This window comes from Macrosteles quadrilineatus, unplaced genomic scaffold (assembly GCF_028750875.1).
Source record: "Macrosteles quadrilineatus isolate MER2022 unplaced genomic scaffold, UCM_ALF_1.0 Scaffold_7__1_contigs__length_78375512, whole genome shotgun sequence".
Lineage (NCBI taxonomy): Eukaryota > Metazoa > Arthropoda > Insecta > Hemiptera > Cicadellidae > Macrosteles > Macrosteles quadrilineatus.
In genome coordinates, this window is record NW_026542600.1 from 5,499,584 (window position 1) to 5,524,941 (window position 25,358).

Below are 25,358 nucleotides of genomic sequence, written 5' to 3' on the forward strand. Positions count from 1 at the left end.
CAAAAATACACTTCATCACACTAGAGTGTACACTGCTCAAATTTCCACTGTTGGATAGTAAAGAAGTTGAACATAAACTTCTTGCCTTTCACCATAAACCACACCTATTCTCCCATTTGCTAATTTTAGTTTGTTGCAGATTAAATAAAAAAAGGCAATTTAGAGAGTAAAATATATGTTGAGTTGTGTATATTGAGGGGGTGCCAGAGATTACTCTCACATGTTGGATAAAAACTCCTTGCACCAGCCCTGGCTGAAAAGAGTGAAAGGGTTAGAATGTTAAAGATTTCTTGTGAACAAAGCGGCATATAGTTTTGAAGAATTTTCCTTGGTATAATAAATTCATCAAACTCAAGAAAAATAAAAAAGTAGAAAGTAAGTTCACATAAATATATATTGGTTTTATTTCTTGTTACTATTTTTCTATGTAAAGATGTACTTCTGTATGCCGTTCATGTATACTCTTGTATATTTTATATTGAATAAAGTATATTTGAATTAAATTGAATTGATGGAATACAGCAAACTGGAGCGGCCGGGGCCAGTAACCATAGAACTACTGAGACATCCACTGGTTGTATCAGAAAAACTACGACCACGGCGCAAAGCAGCCAAACAAGCAAAGAGCGCAAAGATCAATCTGGAAAAAAGAGATGGGATTTGGAACCACATGAGTTTGATGAGTCACAAATTAGTAAGGTAAAGTGGTATAGATTTTTGAGTTTGATGAGTCACAAATTAGTAAGGTAAAGTGGTATAGATTTTGAAGTTAGAAGAATTATTTAGGGTTATAAAACAGTTTAACCTTTCATCATTGGAGTATTGTAAAGCATTAGACTCGGGACCGATTTGCTTTATCATTGTGATATCCCCCAGAGGCCAAAAACACTATTCATTCAAATTTTATATATGCATACCTCCATATATATATACATATGTATATCGTATATAATATTTATCAAGTTATTGTGTTTGGGGGAAGACGATAACTTGTGTAGTTTTGGTCCGATTTTGATAAAATTTGGCACGAATGTGTAGAGCTTGATGAGTTCATGAACCAGCAAGATAGGGTCATGGGGGTTTTTATGGGGTTTTTAAGTTTTTCAGAAATAGTTTTTTTCAAATTTTTACCCTTAAAACATGGAAATACCCAATTTTTATTACAGCCATCGAAGTAGAGCTTACTAAAGGAACAGTTTTCTATATTACAACATTTTTGTGCGATCAAAGGTTACTTAGAAAATAAAATAAAATTGTACATAATTTCTATGTTATTCTTATGGAGAAACACTCATTCTTGTAATTTACTTGTTTATGGATATATTTTGATTAAATTTGGCAAATTTATTTGTTTCATCCTATACTATTTATTAATATTTGATAAAAAAAAACAAAAAAAACACATTTCTCTTCTTTGTAGCAGCAAACCTATTTACAGTAGCACTCCAATTAATTATGCAAATCAATTGGGATAATTCGATCACGGCCCCATCGTCAACATGTCCCTTGCTCGTGTTGCGATCTTCAACATGTCCGGCATTTACGGTGCCACCGTTACATGTCTCAAGGTCACGTAGTCAGCGTGAAGATCTCATGCGTTCATGGAGACATCACCATCGTCTCTAGAGTTTGCAGAAACATCAAGATCATCTCTCGCACTCGCAGTGACATCATCAAGGCCAGCTGCCATACCTGCGACATCTTCCGCAATTGTGAAAACGTGATCATCGTCAGCCGTGGCACGGCGAAATCGCCGACGATCGGAACGAATAATACCGCAGCAAATCTAATCTTTTCCCAATTTTTGGGAGTAGCCTATATTTTTCCCGAAAATTTCCTGGACCCGTCCATCCCTAGTTATAATTATGATAACCAATGTTCCTGGTAAAGATGGAAATTAAATGTTATGTTTAACGTGAAGTACAGTTTTGTTGATGTAAGTCTATAAACAGACATAATACCAAACTTAATAAAATGTTTTTACGGTGAGCATCATACTTTAAACTAAGCATTGATCGTATTGTTTTTTTTATGTCAATTTTTTGTAGGGTTTTTTTTCATTGCTGAACCTCAGCCATTTTGTTATGCATTTCTGTGATGAATTAATTGAATTGAATTTATATGAATTGTTGAATCTGTGACTATTCCCATCAATGTATTAATGGTTTATCCTTTTTCCTTTTCACCATTTTGTAAACCTAAAAATTTGCCTTCTTAATTTCAGGATAAAGAACTACTTGATTTTGACCTGGAACATATAACTCAACGCTTAAATGAAGAGAAGAAGAGCTTACTAGATATCATGCGCCGCTGGGAATCTTTTAAAAATCAGATGAAATCTAGTAAATCAAACGGAAATGAGCATTTGGCAAGAACAGTTGAAACTGAAAGGAAAACCAACATGCAACAGGTAGGTTATATGTATGTTGTTTCTAATCACTTTATTTGGCCTACAAAATGTATTTTCATGCTTTGATCTAAAAGTTTATATTTTAGTAGTCTCCCATATTATCCTGTTGTGACCCAGATTTTCTGCCGGCAAAATCTCGTAGGGTAGACGCAAAACTTGTCATCACCGCCCTAGTCAGTGGGGTTTGGTTGGGAACCTGTGATTTAGAAGTGATTCTGTGGGTTCACACTACTTAAAAGGCAATAATATAAGTAGATAAATTAAGTAGTACCACCCTGCTCACATACAGGGTTACACGTAGGAACCTGAAAAGGGTTAAAAAGGCCTAGCCTTTATCCCACAGAGTCTGAGATAAAACCAAAAGAAAGTGTTTTAAATTACTAGTAAGAAATAAAAGAAAATTAAAAGGAAAAAATTATTTTTATTTAGAGAATCTCTTAATTTTTGTTGTTAGGGAACACGAATTGATTATTTGTATAGATACATCATAATTATTTCAAAATCGTTGTTAAAATAATCATATGTTCAAAGGCAAAGACAGTTCAATTTGACTAACAGACATCAAAGAACAATAATCGTAAAAAATGGTAAAAAATGTATTTCACAGTGGCTTAACACTAAATGTGGGGTTCCGCAAGGGTCAGTACTAGGCCCCTTGCTATTTTTAATTTTTATTATGAGTTACCTCGAAATGTATCGTCTAACCTTATCTTATATGCTGATGACACTACAGCAATAGTTAAATCAAATAATTTGCAAAATCTTAAACAAGAAATCAGTCTTTCTATTCTTAATTTATCTAATTGGTTTACAGCCAACGGGCTAAAACTTAATAATTCTAAAACACAGGTGATGTTATTTCAAACAATTCAGAATAGGCAAAACTCCACTGTTGAATTATCTTATGATAATAATATTATATCTGTGATAACTACTATAACTATAAGGTAAACATGGCGACATCTAGTAACACACCTTGCTAGACTTGAAGTGACGATCATCAAGACGGAAAACTCCTTGACCGATCGGCAGCCAATCAGGGAGCTCCACGCCGATGTAGGCAGTGCAGCCACCCAGTAACTTAATCTGTTTCCGGTTACTAATAATCTAATATGGTACTATTGCTACTATATTACACTCGCCACCATTTAGATTAGGCCCACACTACTGCTGTAAGACCACAAATAACATACTCTTCCAACATAAAACTTTCTCTTCATAATAATTTCTTTTTTTCATTTTTATTAATTAAACCTTGATTCCAACTTAAAAATTCTTCTCATAAAACTAAAATAAACTCTTCTTACTTCTGCCTGAAAAGCTTAAAGGTCTAGCTTTTCAGGCTTTTGTATTGTCCTTTTTGACCTTCTAAGATTGGGCGGGCTGCACTGCACTACCGCAGGTGGATCTTCATGCCTTGACTGAACCGCTGCAGTCTCAGGGTCCTTCAATGGAGATTGCCGCCTGGGCGAAACTTGCTGCCTCTCCTTGTCCTCTGAAGTTTCCTCTCGCTCAGGAAGTACTGGTTTCATGGGAGACCTCGGCTCACAACTTGGCACTGCTATCCCCTCCTCTTCCGTGTTCACTCTAGACCTGAGGTGGTCAGCATGGCAACGCCTAACTTTTCCCAATACACTAACAAGATATATTACAGAACTTTTTATCTCCAGAACTTTTCCAGGTACCCAATCGATTTTCTCCTGCCTGACAGTTTTGACGAACACTTTCTCTCCAACTTCAAAGGACCTTGCCCTTCCCCTATGCCTATCCGAACTCTCCTTCTGTCTGTCCAGGTTCGTGTCAATACGAGCGTTGAGGTTAGGTTTGAGAAGTGCAAGCCTAGTTTTAGGTTTCCAGTTGAGAAACAATTCTGCCGGGGTAAGTCCGGTTACAGTGTTAGGTGTATTTCTGTATGTCATTAGGAAGTTATCAAGTTTATGTTGCAAAGTCAGAGAACCAGTACCACCTTCACTCAACACCTGTCTCAACAGGTTCTTCTTCACTTCTTGAACGCACCGCTCGGCCGCACCATTTGACGCAGGATGATAAAGAGGTGATAAGACAAACCTTACTCCATTCTTCTTTAAGAATTCTTTGAACTCAAAACTTGTAAAAGAAGGACCATTATCAGATACTAGAGTGTCCGGAAGCCCATACGATGCAAAAAGTGAACGGAGACGCTCAATGGTCTTGAGAGAACTAGTAGATTTCATAACAAACACCTCGATCCACTTGGAAAAACTGTCTACTAGTACTAACATTTGTTGCCTAGAATTAGTATCTTCAGCGAAATCTATGTGCACCCGTTGCCATCTGCCATACACACGGGGCCACTGCTGGAGAGGGACTTTTGGAGCTGCATTCCTCGTACACTGACAAATATAACAAGAAGACACTGTTTCTTCAATACCTTGTTCTATACCGGGCCACCACACATAGCTACGTGATAACAGCTTCATCCGTGTAATGCCTGGATGTTGATCATGAAGCAATTCTAAAACTTGATTCCTCAATTTTGTCGGAATGACCACACGGGCCCCCCACAGAAGACAATTACTATCCACAGAAAGTTCATCTTTCCTTTTTACATAAGGCAATAACTCTTTATCCACAGCGCCATACCAGCCGTGCCAAACATAATCTCTTACTTTAGATAATATAGGATCAGTACCAGTGAATTTAGCAATTTCCTTAGAAGTGATAGGTGATTCGGTACTCACCGTGCTGAAGCAGTTTAGTACCTCCACGCATTCCTGAGTGTGCGAGATAAAGTTGTTTTCCAGTTCCAGTGAATCACTTGCCGGTAACGGCAACCGGGATAAGGCATCGGCATGTGGCACATCAGACGCCTTGCGATATCTCACTTCGAAGTCATACGAAGCCAAAATCAGGGCCCATCTCTGTAGGCGTGCTGCGGCTAGGCTTGGAGTTCCTCGCTTTGAGCCAAAGATAGTAGCCAACGGCTGGTGGTCACTCTGTAATATGACATGTTTTCTCCCGTAAATATACTTATGAAATTTCTTAGCACCAAATACTAATGCTAGGGCTTCCCTATGAAGCTGAGAATAATTTTTCTCACTTTGACTTAGAGTTTTAGAGGCGAAAGCAATAGGCCTCTCTTCGCCATCAATCAAATGGGACAACACCGCCCCCACGCCTCGAGGGCTTGCATCACATGTAAGCACTAGTGGCTTATTGACATCATAATGTACAAGAATATCAGAAGATAACACCCAGTGTTTACTCTGTTTAAAAGTTTCAGCACATTTCCTAGACCAAACAAAAGGAACATCCTTTTTCAACAACTCATAGAAACAGTTCAGCTTATCAGAAAGATTGGAAATAAATCTACCATAGTAATTAATGAGTCCTATATACGATCTCAACTCCTCCTTACTTGATGGTTCCGGGGCATCCTTGATGGCTTCCACTAGCCCTTCTCGTGGACTTATACCTTCAGCCGACAACCTATAACCTAAATAGTCTACAACAGGTTGTAAAAATTTGCATTTACTATCGTTAACCTTCACTCCGTATTCTTGGAAGCGTTGAAGAACTTGCTCCAACCTAGACACTGCTTCAGGGTATGAATGTCCGCCAATCAAGACATCATCAAGGTACGCTACCGTACCGGGAAGATTTTTAATTATCTCATCAATAGCTGCCTGAAACAAAGCAGGTGCACTGGATAGGCCATATGGCAAACGAGTAAGACGAAATAATCCTTTATGTGTTGCCAAGGTTAACAACTCCTGTGAATCCTCAGCGACCTCCAGTTGAAGATAGGCTGTCTGTAAATCAATAACAGAGAACACAGAACAACCAGATAATGAAGCAAAAATATCCTCGGGTTGAGGTAAAGGATAGTGTTCAGTTTGGATAACTTGGTTTAACGTTACCTTAAAGTCCCCGCATAGCCTAACTCCTGTAGGCTTGGGCACAACAACCAGTGGGGTTGCCCAGTCGGAACTCAAAACAGGATAAGCAACTCCATCATCCACCATCTTGTCTATTTCCTCTTCCACTTGTTTGCGAAGTGCGAACGGCACTGGACGAAATTTGCAGAACTTCGGTACAGCTCCATCTTTCAAAATTATATGTGTCTTCACACCCTTGATTGAACCTAATTTTCCTTCAAACACAGAAGAAAACTTTTGCCTTAAATGCTTAACATCTTCCTTGGCCCTAGGCTGAACCGAGTCAGCTGATTGAAGTGAAGTTAGGTTAGGTAACTTGTCAATAGAGTTTAGGCTAGGCCTATTGAAAACGTGCTCGTCAGAGCGGTTTACAGTTTTATCTTGAGAAAATATAGACTTCCAGTCTAAGGTTACATGTTCAAGCCAGTTTCTACCTAGCAACATTGGTTGACCCGTTTGGCCTAACTCTACAATAACTAACGGCAAGTCCTGATAAATTTGGTTGGCCGCTTTTATTCTAACCAAAATCTGTCCCAACACACTTACTTCATTTCCTGAATAGGTAAGTAGTTTTACATAACAAGGCTTTAAAGCCAGATGTGAAAAATATTTCCGATACGACTCAAAAGGGCAGACCGTAAGGGCGCTGCCTGTATCGAGCTCCATGGTCACATTATGGTTTTCAATCAGCAACCCTACTTCATAACCCGCCTTTCCATCTCCAAGGCCTACACTATACAGACATAAGTCCTGTAAAACTTCCGATGTCTCTTCAACATTGTGAACCTTAAACACTTTTTTGTTAGTCCTAGGCCTATCAGACACATCCTTCGACCTACACACCTTACCAAGGTGTCCAATTTTTTTACATATATTACATTTAAAATTTATATAAGGACATTCATGAGCCTTGTGCTCTTTCGCACAACGATAGCATTTGAGCTTATGAAATTGGCCAACTAGGTTCAAAGGCAAGGTCCTTTGAAGTTACATGTGCTTGATAAATGCCTAATTGCTACCATAAAATCAGCAATACTTTCATTGGGACGCTGAACACGTGAGTAGAATGTGTAGCGTTCGGCTACCACTAACCTTTTTGGAGAATAATGTGCTTCCAACACCTTTAACAGATCCTTATAATCCTTGGAATCTACCGAATCTGGTGATACTAAGTCCGTGAGAACAGCCAGAGCTTTTGGTCCAATGACAGTAATCAAAATGGATAACTCCGATCCTTCCTTTACGCTGTTGGCCTTCAAGTAGTGTTTCAGCCTCATTAAATATGACGAAATATCCTCTTCATGAGGGTTAAACTCCCCCATACTCCCTATTGAACGGGACGACATGGTTCCTCAAATTAATTTTTCAACACTCCGCACTCGCGAAAAAGAAGTTGAACATAACTTGACTACGACTGCGCCATTGTGATAACTACTATAACTATAAGGTAAACATGGCGACATCTAGTAACACACCTTGCTAGACTTGAAGTGACGATCATCAAGACGGAAAACTCCTTGACCGATCGGCAGCCAATCAGGGAGCTCCACGCCGATGTAGGCAGTGCAGCCACCCAGTAACTTAATCTGTTTCCGGTTACTAATAATCTAATATGGTACTATTGCTACTATATTACAATATCCTTTACTGAAAATGCAAAATTTTTGTGTTTAGATATCGATAAGAATTTAACATGGAAAACACACATAAAAATGGTAGTTGGTAAATTAAATACGGCTTGCTTTCAAATGTATGTTTTGAGAAATGTAATAGATTTAAAAACTAAACTCACAGTGTACTATACAAAGTTTTTTTCTGTCTTGCAACACGGGATTGAATTATGGGGAGCAACTTCTTATTCTAAAGCAGTTTTCAAAATTCAGAAGAAATTTATAAGGATTTTATCATTTATGCCTTAAAGAACCTCATGCAGAGCTTTATTTGCTAAATATGAGATATTAACTTTGCCTCCACTTTATATATTTAAAATGATGGTGAATTTTAAAATTAATTATCAAATGTACAATGATAAACAAATCAGTCATCCATATCTTACACGCTCCAAAAATTTTCAATATCCAAGACATCGCCTTTGTTTATATGAAAGATCTCCTTATTATATGGAATTAAGGCTTTACAACAGTCTACCCACTAATTTCAAAGAAATTAACAGTATTTCAAAATTTAAAAATGATTTCAAACGATACCTTTTACAAAAAAATTATTATAATATTTCCGATTATTTAAATGATAAGAAAATATATTTTAGTTTAAGCTATGTGGATTTTAGTTTTGTTATGTAACTTAGTGTTTAAGATCTCTGACAATATCACGAGACGTAGGAATTGGCTAACTCAGGAACTCGCTAACTCGGTCGTGTGTCGGAACTGGCTAACTCTGGAACTGGCTAACCGTCTCAGTCAGGAATTGGCTAACTCCGGAAGTCGCTAACTCGATTATGTCCCGCGGCGGAATTCGCTAACTCTGGAAGTCGCTAACCCTGCCGCGCCCACTGCACGGAGCGTTGCCAACCTTGTACGACGAAATAATTGTACACTACTGCCGTATTTCAAAATGTCAGTGTCAATAAAGATACAGTAAATGTTATTGTTTTTTGTTGTCAATTCCACTTTTAACAGCTACCTAGCCCAAAGTAATTAAAAAGCAATTTAAAAAATCATTAAATAGTGTTTTTTTCATTTAACTGTACAACGTCCAATTAAATGTTTATGATTTCGATCTTAAATATAAATGCCAGTATTATAGGAACAAATAGAATATGAAAAAAATATTGATTATCCAGTAGTACCAATTAAACCTCCATGAAATTAAGCTAAAAAAATACACGCAAGTTCTCAAACACGGAAAAAAATTTTATCGTAATGTCGTAATAAACCAAAACCACTTTCATAACTAATTCATAGATTTAAAATTAAAGGTTCGTCGTTGAATCGTCCAACTTTCGTGAAAAAATATTCATAGGCTACGTTTCATAACAATTTATAGAATAGCTGTAAATCTAGATCTAATAGTTTTAACCAACGCATTGTAGGCCTACTAGTAAAAGCTAGTTGCCTAATTACCTATTTCTAAAATTTGTTGAATTATTGAGTAATAATGTTACATGTTTTAATAACCGTTTTTAGATGATAATCCTAAGCCCCACTAGTAAATAATAGGAGAATATATAATATTCTTATATTAAAACGTGACAGGCTTATTTTATTTCACGATTCTTAATTGACGACTTGACGGATATTCCTGATTTTAGTGTTAAGTTTCCTTTATATTACTTTTACAATCGAAATATACTATACCAAGTACCAAGCCATTGCTCGGTTCCCCGTTCCCCAGGTACTGAGCTACTCAATAGACAATAGCTTTGTTGTTGGATAAGATCAGCTAATTTTAGCTATGGCCACCATTCATAAAAATGGTAACAAACAAGAACGCCTGGGTCCATTTAGAACCATAAAAACTCCAGACTTTTTAAAAGTACTGAAAGACGTAAAATTAATATTAATATAATTAAGAGGATGACCAGCTACACTAATAGCCTACGATAATAGAAATTTACAAATTGTAATTATGCATAGACTAATTTTTAATACAATCGATCAATACATTACCACTTTATCATGTACTGATTAATATTTATTTAAATTCAATAGCTCTATTTAAAAATATATTTAACACTACTAAAATGTATTTCTGTAATGACGTTTAACGTGTAAATTTTATCGGGAAGTTAATCCTCAAAATGTAAGGTCCTTAGCCTACGATAATAGAAATTTACAAATTGTAATTATGCATAGACTAATTTTTAATACAATCGATCAATACATTACCACTTTATCATGTACTGATTAATATTTATTTAAATTCAATAGCTCTATTTAAAAATATATTTAACACTACTAAAATGTATTTCTGTAATGACGTTTAACGTGTAAATTTTATCGGGAAGTTAATCCTCAAAATGTAAGGTCCTTAAAGTCTACGGCAATTACTGGAGCTTTTTTACAATGTCTAATTGTTGGTTCCCTCGAATAGGATAGACTATTTATTACATTACTGCTTCAATTTTGGTTAATAGATTATATGTTTCCTAACATCATAATGTAACAACATTTAAATTAATTTTCTTGGCTAAAGTAAAGACGCAATATTGTAATAGAGTGTTAACGTTTTAGATTTCCGTTATTAATTAATATACCTAGGAATATCATGTGCCTGCTATACAAAAATATTGAAACTATTTTATTTGTTTACTAATACTATGATTCGGAATTATTTTGGTAATAATACAGAAATATTACGAAGAACCAAACTATTGTTATAACACTCGCACGACAGATATATAATAGGCCTTTAAAGAAACAAATATTATAACCTATCGAGGACAAGTTTTCATAACCTGTAAAAGATCCAAATTAACTGTACAGTACTATCTTTTTTTATCCCAATAAACTACTATTTCAGTAAGAAGACAATAGATAAAACATACTTCCTTATATTAGTACATTTCTCATCCTTATAGATCTGCTGAAGACAATTTTATTGTTAGTTCTGTCCGGTGCAATGTCTGTAAAGGTCGTGTTTTGTTTACAATTTGTTTCTTGTTTTCAGTCATTTAAAACCTCGTTTAACCAAATAAAACGTTCTAATCATAACTAATAACACGTCCCCTAACTAGGAACTGTTTGGTTATATAACTATAAAACCAAACAGTAGAGAACAAATCATGAAATTAACAATAAAATAATAGAATAGAAACACAATTTCGACGATAGGCTACTAGCGATCAGTGTCACCAGACATGAACTAGAAACGAGTTTCAAAATGTACAATGGGATGTAATGTTTACTTGTGTTGGTTAGTCTCTATGGTAAGACTATAATGCATTTTCCAACCTAATAATATTCATAAGAATTATATTAAACATACTTCTGAATATATATTTATTTTATCGACTACATTGCTCTTACTCCTAATTATTCGTAGGATACAATATTATGGTACCGATACGATCATAGGTACTACACTTTCGGCAACACTGGCCAACAATCTTCGTGCTTGGCTCCCATTGGACGCCGCGAGAGGCTTCTGATTGGGAGTTAGCGAGTTCCGCCGAGGGACCGAGTTAGCGACTTCCGTACGAGGACGGAATTCGCTAACCCGGCTCTAGAGCGGGTTAGCGGGTTCCGGAGTTAGCCAATTCCCAAACCGAACAAGTTAGCGAGTTCCTCTCATCGACCAAATTTGAAGATAGGGCGTTTAACATGGGGTTTGCGGGTTCCAGAGTTAGCCAATTCCGCGGACCCAATATCACCTGTTTCACCAGCTAACGCTGGATCTGTGAAATGTTTTTGTGATAATAAAGTAATATTTCATTTCATTTCATTACTTTCAACTTTGATCTTCAATAGTAAATAATAAATAATAGATTATATAGAAATGATTTACACCATTCGATAGAAAACTTAATTCACATTAAGATTGCCATCGCTTAATAACACAAGTGTTTTAGTTTAGTGGCAATTTTAATTTCAAAAAAGCGCGCGTTGCGTTTTTCTGCGACTTTTATGTTAAAGCTGCGGCTTTTTGCCACTCTACGGCTCCGCGTGCCCCTCTAGTGTTCTGCTAAAGCTGGCTTCACCGCAACATGTATATTCCTATTCGTGTGCCCTCTCCTTAATCCTCCTAGATCTAAGTAGCCTTGGCTGTCCAAGGAACTACCGCACCCCCTTAGGCCCCAGCAGCATTCTTCTTATCATAAGTACAGACCAGCTAAAATTTCTATGTGCGCAACCAGAACTGGTTGGGTCTAGGCGAGAGGGTTGGCGGGGTTTGTGAAAACCTCCGTGTCTTGCTGCTCACTCACCCCTACCCCCAGCACTGCCAATAATCGGTGCCTGTACGTTTTAGTGCGGCTAGTAGCGAATCGTCTAAGTGCATAGAAGTTTTGGCCCATCTGTACTGTTTCAGGTACAACATTCAAATTTGTTGTTACCAACTGATAAGTTGCATTCAAGCATTACAATTTTACTTATTTCTCTCAATCTGTGAACCCGATTGGTCGGTTATTTTACCACACCGACCATCATGGTGCTAAATGGTGCTGTAAGTAAAGTAAAAAATGTGGTAAAGTGAAAAATTAAAATTGAATTGAAAAGGCCAGTTTAAAAATTGGTCGTTGGTAAAATTATTTTCCAAACTACTAGCTTGTTAAACCCTTAGTTAACGAAGGATTGAATGAACGTGAGTCCATCTAAAGTGTATACATACATCAATTTATTTTACATACATAAATTTGAGTTATCGTTGACTTTATTGGGCCCACTTTTTTCTTATTTACATTCCAAAAGCTATTAATAGAGATCTAATTATTTTTGCCGATGACACCAGTGCTTTGATAAAAAATAATAGTACTACTGAAATGTTTTCTTCTCTGCAAGGTGTGGTAAAGGATATGGAGCTATGGTTTTTTAGAAAATGGATTAAAACTTAAAACTTAATGTTGAAAAAACAAATATTAAATTTTCTACTAGATAAATAATATGGAAAACTGTTCCTTAAATTTAGTCGAAGCTCATAAATTTTAGGAGTTTATGTAGATGACACAGTTAAATGGGATTCATATTTCAATTATTTACATACCAAAATTAGGTCGATATCATCTTTATTCATACATTTAAGGGACTGTGTTTCTAATAAGACACTTAAAATCGTTTATGCTTATGTGGAGTCTGTATTAAGATATGGCATAATTTTATGGGGTCAAGCTACTAGTATAAAATCTATATTCAGGTTACAAAAACATATTATTCACATTATCACTAACTCTTATCCACACAGTTCTTGTAAGAAACATTTTCAAAATTAAAAAATTCAGACATTAACGGGGTCGTATATTCTAGAATTATTAAATTACATACATTCAGTTAAAAATGAGCTACCAGAAACAATACATTTTAATCACCGGTATGAAACCCGAAATGAAAATATATTTAGACTCCCCAGACACCGTTTGACCCTATATGAAAAATCTCCATCGCATGCTGGGCTGAGATTGTACAATGTTCTTCCGCCATGCTATAAGTCACTAAGCAAAACCAAATTTAAAGAGACAATAGACAATTTACTTCTTGACAAGGCTTTTTACTCAATTAAAGATATTTACAGAACTTAAATTTAGAAAATGTTTTTTTCATTTTAAGTGTTTAATTTTAAGTTAAGTTTAAATGTTAAATATTTTATGTATGGATTTAATTTTGACAATGCATCTATTCTAAAATGTTATGTATGACATGTATGGAATGTTTTGTGCAAATAAAGTTTGTCTATGTCTATTGGCATTACCAACACCAACGTTCATCCAAATTTTCCCATGTTTTTTTACTTTTTTTGTAACTCTTTGACATTCAGGTCTCATTACTTGTTAAACTACTTTGAAATATATTTGATTAAAACTTAAAAGGTGTACGCCCACAACCTTACCTTATTAAATTTATTTTCTAAACGCAACTGCCGTCACCATAGACATGTGCACTTTTGTACACATTTACAATTTGCTACGACCTTGTTGGATAAATAATGGAAAGCAACGATTTTAGAAGGATCAATTACCACTTGTAAAACTAATTCCAACTATTTCTATACAGGGGGTGAAAGCGTTGGCAACAACACTCTCAACTATGAAATCGATGTTTAAAGAGGACTTTGAAGGGTCGTCCGAATTTGACCCAATGGGGTTCTGCAACTACATCTGCGACCATCGACGTTACCGACATATGCTAGTGACCAAAAAAAATGAACTTGAAGCTTGTATAAAGGTAAGAATCTTACATTTTTGTATTTGTTTTATTTTGAAAAACATTTGCGAGGTGAAGGAAGTACTACTTAAATGAATTGGTTATACCAAGATTCCAGACCTGATAAAAGATTTATTTTATCATTGTGGCCTGAAGTACCTCTTTTTTGTCCAAGCTCAGGTTAAACGACTGAGGCGAAACCGAGGCTAGAATATAAACAAGGGTTAGAAAGACAGTTTTTCCTGTCAGTTGAACTATATTTTTCAATATACTGCAGTATTTAATCAAGCTAAATAATTCAAACCACTAGCACACATATTTGTTATTAAAGATTTAATTTAGTTAGGTGATATTTTATATAGGACACTTATAGTAAGGTTAAGATTACCATTAAATTGTGATGGATTTGTGTGGTTTTATTCATAGGACAAAACGGCAACGGAAGAAGAGATCCGATACCACATTTCAGTGGACGAAATGATTGCGCTGATTGACTCCTGCATAGAGTTTCTTAGCTGTCTGATGCAAAATGAACCGATTGAACATAAGCTGGCAAAGACTGTTGTAAGTTTGTGTTATTTATGTAGCGTAATGTAAAGTGATAAATCTTAGACACTAAATACAGGAGTTAGTTTCCTTCAAGAGATTTGGGAAGATTCAGGAAATCAATATCTTTCTGATGCCATAACTATATCTTGGGAAAGTTTTGTTCAAGGTAAGGCTATAGACCAGGATTTTGAATTTTAGAATAAAGAGGATAGCAACTAGCTTACCTTAAAGAAGCACAGGTAGGCCATGGAACAAACAGAAGACAGACAGAACACGCAATATTTTGTCTCCTGGGTGACTTTGTCAAGTGTAGTGAAAGTAAAAGAGAGTTTACAAAATTGCTGCTGTAATGGGTGTTGCTAACTAACTTATGCAGTTTTGCCACGTATCACTAGTTTATTTACAACTACAGTAAACTCTCGATTATAAGCGGGCGGTTTAAGCGCGGTGCATGTAGGTAAAAAACAACTTAATTTAAATCAAGTTACTAAATACAAAACCGCAGTAAAAATCATAAATCGCATTGCCAATACAGTACAGTACACTTAATAATGTACAGTACAAAACGTGTTCAGTAGTTCAGTATTACTGTACAGTATATCGGTAGGCTATCCACTGTACGTGGTGTGGGCTTTAGCAGTTTTGAGCGCAACCAGCGGCACTGCAGATCTTTGTTTACTTAGCGCGCGAGTGAATCACATGACCGGTAAGTAATCTGCATGTACATGGTCATTCGCCCTCTCTGCCACTGTTGACTCACCCTCCACCTTCCCCGCTATACTCGCATCACTACAGCAGTTCAATTTAACTCAATCGTTTTGTAATGCATTAAATGTTATCAATAAATAACATGGATGACATAATCAGGTCGTCCTTTTATTGTAAAATAATTTAAAGCACTTGTGTGTTGTTTTTAAGTGCCTTTGACCTTTGTGTTTAACCATTACCGGCAATTTTGCGGCTTATCCGCAAAATTTGACTATTTGCGGTATTCACACCAGTCAATCCCGCGGATAATTGGGAGTTTACTGTATGTACAAAACATATAATTATATAGACATATATATATACATGCACTAGGCCTGTTATGCATTCAGCAAGTTCTCAAGGACAGGTTGATCTTCGGTTAAGGTTGGGGGGAGTCCTGGAGTTGGTTATATACTGGAATGCCTGTTCCCACCTTCTTTACATGGAAGGGTTGCAATAATCCTTTGGGAGTGATTTTAAGACTTTAGTTGTGAAGCAACTATCAAAGTCCTTGTAGCAAATTTCCCACATAGAGAATAAGGTATTACTGTAGGTCTTTAATTCCACTACTAGATTTACCAAACTTGTCCCATTCAAGTATAACTAATCTTTTATTGTTACATACAGGGTGGGTTTGTAATGAAGACCAACATGGAAAAATTGACGACGTTGGAGGTGAGGCATCTCTTGTACCAATACTTCACAAAAGTCGTAGACTTGCGTGAAAATAGCAAGCAGATGGAAAACACCATCAAAGAACTAGAAGTACGTATTACATTAAAATTTCTCTCTAAAATAATTGTAGTAAGAAATTTTTACATAAAAAAATGTTGTAAATTGGGTAATAAGTATTGAGGAAACTCTCTTAACCAAAAAGAAAGTAGTGGGGTCATTTCAGATAAAATAACATTTAGGTCAAAAATGTTTGAGAATAAGGCAATAATGTTGTTAAGTAAATGTAAAGGTTGTACTCTTAATGAACATTAATAGTCCAGGCGCTAAACGGGTTGAGTATGCACTGAAAGTCTGACAAAATTTGACTTTTGATTATTGTTGGGGACATCTAGTAGATGAAAAAAATCGATGATGTCGCATTTCTAGGGTGGTCACAACTCGGGGGGGAGGGGGGGAAGTTGCGCGGGTCATCGGTTTACGTTTCCGCGTCTAACTCACAAACGGTTAATGATAGAAAGGTGAATTAAGCGTCTATCTACGCCTAAATATATTGTCTTTTAAAAAGGTTATTACAACCTTTCTTCTATCTCTTATACTTTAATATCATTTATCTAATCAACATTTATTGCAAAAAAAAAAAAATTAAAAATACTTAAAAATGAAATATCGGAAATATTGCGCTTGTTTAGGGCATGTTACAAACTATTTATGGTTAGAAAAACTAACAAGTAGTACAACAACACCAAGTTTAAAGAAATCCGTGCAAAAACAACAGAGCTACGTTGATTTCAGTAAGAGTAAACGTAGAAAATTCGTAGTAGTACCGAGGCGCGCATGATAGGTACGTAGCCCACAGTCGATATAGGTTTGATGTTGTAAGTAACTATGGGAAAGCTGAATTTTTCTATGCTGTTAGACCATGTTGCGATTATCATTTTCCCGAAAGTCAACACTCCTCCCCCCTTGTGCTTTCCTCTAACCCCCCTTTTTAGATAAATTTACAGCCTCTTAGCAATTAAGCTATAACTTTAAAACGGGTAAGGATAATAATGCAATATTTTATTAGGTAATCATTTTGCGTTACGATAATCTACAAAAAGAATTATTAGATGAATAAATGATTAAGAAGATAGATGATGAAGAAGAAGAAAATGTGTTCATTGTAATAAAATATCAATACAGTGTTTTTTATTTAAATGCAAAGAACAATGGTCAAAGACCGTCTGTTTTGTGTTAGACACACTGATTTTAAAATATTTTAAAACCGTTTAAAAAAATACCATGAATCACATACAATTATTCATAAAATAAACTGATTTCTACTACAGAACATACACAAATAGCACTACATACTAATAAAGATCAGATAACAATTGAATGAATAATAAAATTTAAATGTAGCCTACTGAGAATCTGAATTTTTCCTACAAACAGTTAATAATTCATCAAACAAACCTGTTACTTTTATAATTTACTTTGATAGATACTTAACAAACAATATTTTATAAATTTTTTAAATTACATAGATTTTTCCAATTTTTGTATCGATATCTCAATTCTTAAATTTAATAATTATACTCCATTATCAATTCCCACCCTTTACTCCACGCCTCTTTAAGAAAATTTCCAAGTGCCCGCCAATCTTTGCCATTTAAATATTCAAAAAAACTCATATTCATTTAAATATAACTTGTTAGACCAAAATTGACGTATCTTTTTTTAAATTGGAGATTCTGCTATAAAAGGGTACACGTTTCATCCCAGTTACATAGTGAACATACACAAATTTTATTTTCCATATAGAGTTAACTTTTTATTAGACAACCCCTTTTAATTGTAAAAAATGTTTTTAGGGATGGTTACGAATAAAAAATATATATCCACAATTTTCCAATATGGCCAACAACTTTGTTATTTCTTATGGAATACGCTGTATTTTAGTATTCTTTTACAATTTAAAAGCTATTTTCTTATTCGTGACATTTTTTCTCTAAACCTACCCCATTTAGGAGTTACAGCGTGTTATATCTAAAAGAAAGGCTTGTGGTGTACATTCGGCATCCTGTAGCTCATAAACGAGTAAGTTGAGAGAGAAAGTGCAAAGAATAAATAAGTCACATATAAGTCCTCGTTCAAAAAAATATATAAAATACGTTAAAAAATACTGATTTTGTTGTTTTAAAAATGACCACCATTTTCAAAAATGCTAGCTTACTTTGATATTGGAACAATTTATTTTATGGTTTTTTTTTAATGTAGATGTGATTTGAAAACTTGTTTATATTTCACTTATTATTTTTTGTTTATAACACTGTTTGTATTTCCGCTCTTAAACTTACGTTTATGAGCTGTGAGGATGCAGAATGTACTCACAAACCATTTCTTTTTCGATGTAACTCCTAAACAAGTAGCTTTAGAGAAAAATGTCAAGAATAAAAAGGTTTAAAATTTGTGCGTTTACATTCTAAAACAATCATAAAATACAGGGTATTCCATAGGACTAACAAAGTTGTCAGCCATATTGGAAAATGGCGAACATATTTTTAAAATTCGAAACCACTAAAAAAAACATCTTAAAATAAAGGGTAGTGTCCCATAAGAAGTTAACTCTATATCTCATAATAAAAAAGTTATCTATTGGTTCAGTTAGGTGAGACACACTGTATAATAAAATGAGGCTCTGGCGTACAGCAGCAAATGCACGATATTCATTCATATGTATCCACTACAGTCTGTATATGTACTGAATGAGCTACATAACGTTAATATAATCTATATAAAGCGGCAAATTCAAATACAAAAACCATAATATACGTAATTTTTTTCATTGTTGCGGTGCACAAAAAAGCCTGAATCCTGTAAAATCAATATACTGTACTATCTATAGCTACTTTATGCAAACAAACTGTTAATAACTATGTATCATTTTCAAATGTAAACTATGCACCCCAAATTTTGTATCAAACATTTTGTTGTGCGACTTCGTGTAAAAAATCTACAAAGAAAAGTTTCATAAATTAATCCGTAAAAAATATTTTTTTATGTTTATGATATTTTTTAACTATGAATATTTAGGATACCATGGTAAACTTGTTGTAGAATATCGTAACGCAAAATGATTAATAAAAGATTGCGTTATTATCCTTACCCGTTTTAAAGTTATAGCTTAATTTCTAAGAGACTGTAAATTTATCTAAAAGGGGGGGGGTAGAGGAAAGCACAAAGGGGTAGGAGTGGGGACTTTTGGGAAAATGCTCATCTCAACATGGTCTAATAGCATAGAAAAATTCAGCTTTCCCATAGTTACTTACAACATCAAACCTATATCGACTGTGGGCTACGTACCGTTCATGCGCGCCTCGGTACTACTACGAATTTTCCACGTTTACTCTTACTGAAATCAACGTAGCTCTGTTGTTTTTGCACGGATTTCTTTAAACTTGGTGTTGTTGTACTACTTGTTAGTTTTTCTAACCATAAATAGTTTGTAACATGCCCTAAACAAGCGCAATATTTCCGATATTTCATTTTTAAGTATTTTTAAATTTTATTTTTTGCAATAAATGTTGATTAGCGCCTAAAGTATAAGAGATAGAAGAAAGGTTGTAATAGCCTTTTTAAAAGACAACATATTTAGGCGTAGATAGACGCTTAATTCACCTTTCTATCATTAACCATTTGTGAGTTAGACGCTCAAACGTAAACCGATGACCCGCGCAACTTCCCCCCCTCCCCCCCGAGTTGTGACCACCCTAGGAATGCGACATCATCGATTTTTTTCATCTACTAGATGTCCCCAACAATAATCAAAAGTCAAATTTTGTCAGACTTTCAGTGCATACTCAACCCGTTTAGCGCCTGGACTATAAGGCCTGATTAAAATCAACCTATGCTTATTAAAAACTACTGCATATTTTTTTTACAAAATCTTGCATATTTGTTTGTATTTCCATTTTCAGTTCTAAGACACCACCTCCCGAACTGACAGACTGGTGTTTGTTTCTGTCTAAATATAGCAGACAGACGTCTAGTAGAACCCCTCATATCCAACATAATACCGGGCCATGGTCGGAATGGCCAAATGTTGGATTTTGGGAGGAGCATAACTTGTGGTCTTGGCGACACCATCCAGTAATCGTCTCCCGCGATGACGGAAACACCTGTGAGTGTAACTTGCGGTCTCAGTTACACCAGTAATCGCCTCATTCGACCGCAGTAACATACATGAGCATGATTCCCTGTTATGGTGACACCAGTATTTGTCCACGGTGATTGCGGCAACACTTGTGAGCATATCTTGCGGTCTCAGCAACAGCTGTGATCGTCTGCCCCAATTACGGCAACTCAGTGATCGGCCTTTCGGATATCCGAACATACTCGGTGTAATCACCCCAGACAGGAAGCAAGTAGACAGTTGGGCACTTAGTTAGATATCCGGAGGATTCAGTTATGCTGAGGTCAGATATAAGGGTTTCTACTGTAAATCGTATTGTAGGTGGGTAGTGTGTTGGCATTATTTAGTAGTCATTCCAGGATTTGGTCCCCCTGGGCCCCACCACTGTTAAAAAAATGGTTCTACTGTACAAAAATTAAATTTAAGCTAGCCTACCTGCAATCTGCCTCACTAAAAGCAACTAATTAAACATGTGAATAGATACCTTTAATTTCTACCCTCTTTGATTCTATCTTATGTTTCTCAGGCGGCTCGGATTAGTATGTATACTTGTGAGGGAATTTCTGTGTGTGTGTCGGTTCCGTTATCCTATTGCCAAAATAGTTCAGCGTGCTGGGTTTAAATTTCCAGGGGTCGATGTGAAACAACAAAATATTGTTGTTCTGAAATTCCACTCAATATTAATTTCGATTCGAATAAAGTGTCGATCGTCTGTGTTTAATCAAATTCCTTTATTGAAATGATAGGGTAACTCAGTGAAATGTGCGAAACAGTTGTCGCTATTCACTCATCATCGTTACCCTACCAGACGCGGAAGAAAACGTTGTCGTGTATAATCTATGTGTCGTGTTATCTGTTCATTCAATTCCCGCGTTAGAGTCTATTTCAAGAATTAGGTTCGATAGCTTGTACAGCTAGTTAGGATGCTGAATGTTCTTCGAGCAAACTAGGATCGGTATCAAAGGTTATAGGATCAAACTAAACCTTGCTACGCTCCGATCATTACCCTAACCCCACGCACATGCGCTCTAAACAACAAAAAGGTTAAGGATAGATAGCCTGTACAGCTAACTAGGATGCTGAATATACTTCGGCAATCTAGGATAGGTTACGGTAGGTTAATCGTTACCTAAACGCCCGTATAAACCTCGGTCGCTACCCTAAACCCACGCAAATGCGCTCTAAACAACAAAAAGGTCAAGGGTAGATAGCCTGTACAGCTAACTAGGATGCTGAATATACTTCAGCAATCTAGGATAGGTTACGGTAGGTTAATCGTTACCTAAACGCCCGTATAAACCTCGGTCGCTACCCTAAACCCACGCAAATGCGCTCTAAACAACAAAAAGGTTAAGGGTAGATAGCCTGTACAGATAACTAAATATGCTGAATATACTTCAGCAATCTAGGATAGGTTACGGTAGGTTAATCGTTACCTAAACGCCCGTATAAACCTCAGTCGCTACCCTAAACCCACGCAAATGCGCTCTAAACAACAAAAAGGTTAAGGGTAGATAGCCTGTACAGCTAACTAGGATGCTGAATATACTTCAGCCATCTAGGATAGGTTACGGTAGGTTAATCGTTACCTAAACGCCCGTATAAACCTCGGTCGCTACCCTAAACCCACGCAAATGCGCTCTAAACAACAAAAAGGTTAAGGGTAGATAGCCTGCACAGCTAACTAGGATGCTGAATATACTTCAGCAATCTAGGATAGGTTACGGTAGGTTAATTTGGATAACTAAGACCCCCCACTATCCTTTAAAGATCCCAATTAATCAACAGGCTAACGTAGCTATGCGAGCACTAAAACAGCTATCCTAGGCTATTTATAAACCAGTTCTTTATATTTGTGCAATCGTTCAAGTGAATCAAGTTGGATAGTAATAATAAGTATTATTATTATACGAAATAAATATGTTATTAACCAATCAGTTGTTAGGCTATTGTAGCTATCGGCTATTCAGATGTGTAGTGAATACAAAAGCAAAACTGAGCAAAATCAAATGCTATATCGCTAGTCAATGTCGATGATCCAATCACTAGCAACTATAATCAACGGCTAACTATAACCTATTGTTCCGGTAGTAGATTCGGTGTTAACTTCGGTAGCTATCGATATCAATACGATCGATAGTTCGGATCAGACGCAAAATAATAACAATAACAAAACACTGTTGCGCGTGGTGAATAGGTTATGTCGTTATTAAATCGTAAATACCTTGTTAATTGTGTCTCGTAACTCTCTCTACGTTTTAATTAAATACCAGAAATTCGTTGAGCATACAAGATAGGGCAGTAGGCTATAGAATGGCGTACACTGCCCAAAGGATGCTGCTTAGTGCTTATGCTTCAGCAAAAGGAGAGGTGTTTGGAAGGCAACATTGAGTTTATATGACGTTATATTACACAAGCTTAGGCTATTGTCACCCTCAAATTATATAGTTCTTCAATAACAACTAGGCTAAGGCTCAACCTATTAAATCACTCCTTAACTGCGATACAAGAGGGTCAGGTAATTGAGTAGCGTATTCCGCCCAAAGGATGCTGCTTGCACTTCAGCAAAAGGAGGGATATTGGAAGGTGACACAGAGGTTATGTAATATAAGATGTGTAGGTAATAATCCTTTAAAATACTCAATTGGCCTTACTAAGCTTTTGCTTTCCTCAATAGCCTAATGTATGCTAATTCGTCTGGATTGTATATAGCTAGTCGGCAAAATTTCTTTAACGTCAAACTAATTATTTCCCAATTTAAAATCTAAATTAAATTGCAAAAATACTAATTGATCACTGATCAAAATCGTAAACTTCGTTTATCTGGAACAAATTATCGTAAATCAATTGTTCAACATCGATCGTAAATATCCAAACGTAAAACAATCTAATTTCCCTGAATCATAAACTGATGTCAAGTAGGCACTATACCTTAGAGAGAGACGGGTTGATCGGGTCACAAACTGGCACAGACTGTCCGGCGGCGCCCGGTCCCAGTGGTTTTGTTGCACGTCTGGGCCGGTTATGCGCAGAAACCAGTTTTGGCAGTCTGACTCGGCCTCGGCGGCGGCTCCATCGGCGCTCGCGCTAACTGCTTGAGCCTTACCTCACCGTGTTTAACCTCAAAACCCTTTGGTATTTCGTACTACTTTTGACGACCCTCAACTAAAAACATTTTCTTCCGACTTCCATCGTGATATTCTTAAAAAAAGTGAGGTGTAAAAAAAAACAACCCTTACATACTTCTATTTTCATCCAAGCTAAAACAAAATAAATCAGAGCAATACGTTCCAAAAGAGAGTCAGTATGGAACATTATTATTATTATTATTATTATTTGTTGTCATGAGAGCCGAAGCCCCCTGACTGCTTACCCGGTACCTATCCTACAGGACATACCCGGGCCCCATGATGTAGGCCGAAGCTTACGCATCAACCTTTAGCACATCATGGGCGGATGACTTAAGGTCATCAGGCTCGCCGGCTGCCGAAGCAGACCCTTCGGAAAGAGGGTTGCCCCTCAATCCTAACCAGGGATTCCGGCTGCTTGTTTAAGCGTCACTCCACCTGGGTTCCACTAGGTCGGAACCTAGAGGTCCATAGTAGAGCGCCCCGACGCATTTAGTGCAAGCAACACTCGGGACCTATCTCATCCCTGACAGGCAGAACCCGCCATCAATAGCCAGGAGGAAGGGGACCATCAGCACGCTGACGGGGGGAACCCCAACCTCCCATTTACACCGCTGCCCGATCGAGGCCTGACCCATTGCTGGGAACCAGAGATATCTAGAGCGATAGATCCCCAGATACCCCTGGCGGGCTCGGACCCAGCACCCGATCTACTTCGTTTGCCCGTCAGACCCAACATCACTGCCAGGCCATCAGGGTTTCCCAAAAGGAGGCAGGTATAGAAGTGGGACCCACCCGGATGAACCTATCCACCAGAGGTGGCGACACCCTTGACTCAATTGAGGTTCCGGGAAGAACCCCCCACACTCAAGATAACCATACCGTCCGTGCTCAGAGACAGGGATAGGTTTGCATAAGTACCTACAAACCGTTGCCCTCACACTGCGGAAAGTTACGTTGCCCTTGAGTGTCCCCGTGAGCTGCGGGTACTTGCCCGTTTTCACCTCCAGGAAAGGTTACTTCCAAAGTCGAGGATTTGCCCACTGAATGCTGGTCGCACACCACAAGCAGGCCGAAGCCCAAAGTACCACAGACACAGGTAGGTTAGAGATTATGATGTACTTCCATCTCTCCTAGAGCTAAACACCCCTCCATCCTGGATAAAGGAATGTCACTGGGACCCGATGCCCAGTCGACCATGTCTGTGGCCAACTTGAAATGCCGATACCAACACGGAGCATTTACCTCCCCTCTGGGGGCAAACAGTTAACAGTCAGTATGGAACAGTTTGATACCTTAGTTGATTGATTTGAGCAAATCAATAATTAAAAGCCTTGGCTAGCCTTTATCCTTCTGCCTTATCCAGTGGCGGCCATGCCCCCACTGAGTGGTCACTCGGTTGCTGGTGATTCTTCTGCCTTATCCAGTGGCGGCCATGCCCCCACTGAGTGGTCACTCGGTTGCTGGTGATTCTTCTGCCTTATCCAGTGGCGGCCATGCCCCCACTGAGTGGTCACAGGTTGCTGGTGAATCTTCTGCCTTATCCAGTGGCGGCCATGCCCCCACTGAGTGGTCACTCGGTTGCTGGTGATTCTTCTGCCTTATCCAGTGGCGGCCATGCCCCCACTGAGTGGTCACTCGGTTGCTGGTGATTCTTCCAAAAATCAAATTTCCTGGTCCTATTCAACATTTGCCTAGTAACAATTCACTGGCTTTTGTTCAGTCTTCCAAATTCAAAAATTTTCCCAGTTAAGAAAACTACTACTGTACTACTGAATTGTAGTTTGTAATTGTAAATTAAATAAACTTATTACTACCAGAATCTAGATACTTTCTTAGTATCCTGATTGGCTGGAAATTCTGGTAGTAATAAGTTTATTTAATTTACAATTACAAACTACAATACTTGAAAAAGATTTAATATTATAATATGTTTTTTGTTTT

At 36.9% G+C, this 25,358-nt stretch overlaps 1 protein-coding gene across 1 annotated transcript in view; it reads left to right on the forward strand.

Annotated features, from left to right (window-relative positions):
- LOC128998151 (uncharacterized) overlaps window positions 1-25,066 on the forward strand; it is a 73,039-nt gene extending 47,973 nt beyond the window's left edge. Inside the window, exons 12-18 of the mRNA XM_054424157.1 lie at window positions 523-699; window positions 2,225-2,410; window positions 13,992-14,162; window positions 14,568-14,705; window positions 16,065-16,202; window positions 20,369-20,537; window positions 24,903-25,066. Coding sequence (XP_054280132.1) covers window positions 523-699; window positions 2,225-2,410; window positions 13,992-14,162; window positions 14,568-14,705; window positions 16,065-16,202; window positions 20,369-20,537; window positions 24,903-25,066 — 1,143 coding nt within the window. The remainder of the gene's footprint in view (window positions 1-522; window positions 700-2,224; window positions 2,411-13,991; window positions 14,163-14,567; window positions 14,706-16,064; window positions 16,203-20,368; window positions 20,538-24,902) is intronic.
- The last annotated feature ends 292 nt before the right edge of the window (window positions 25,067-25,358 follow it).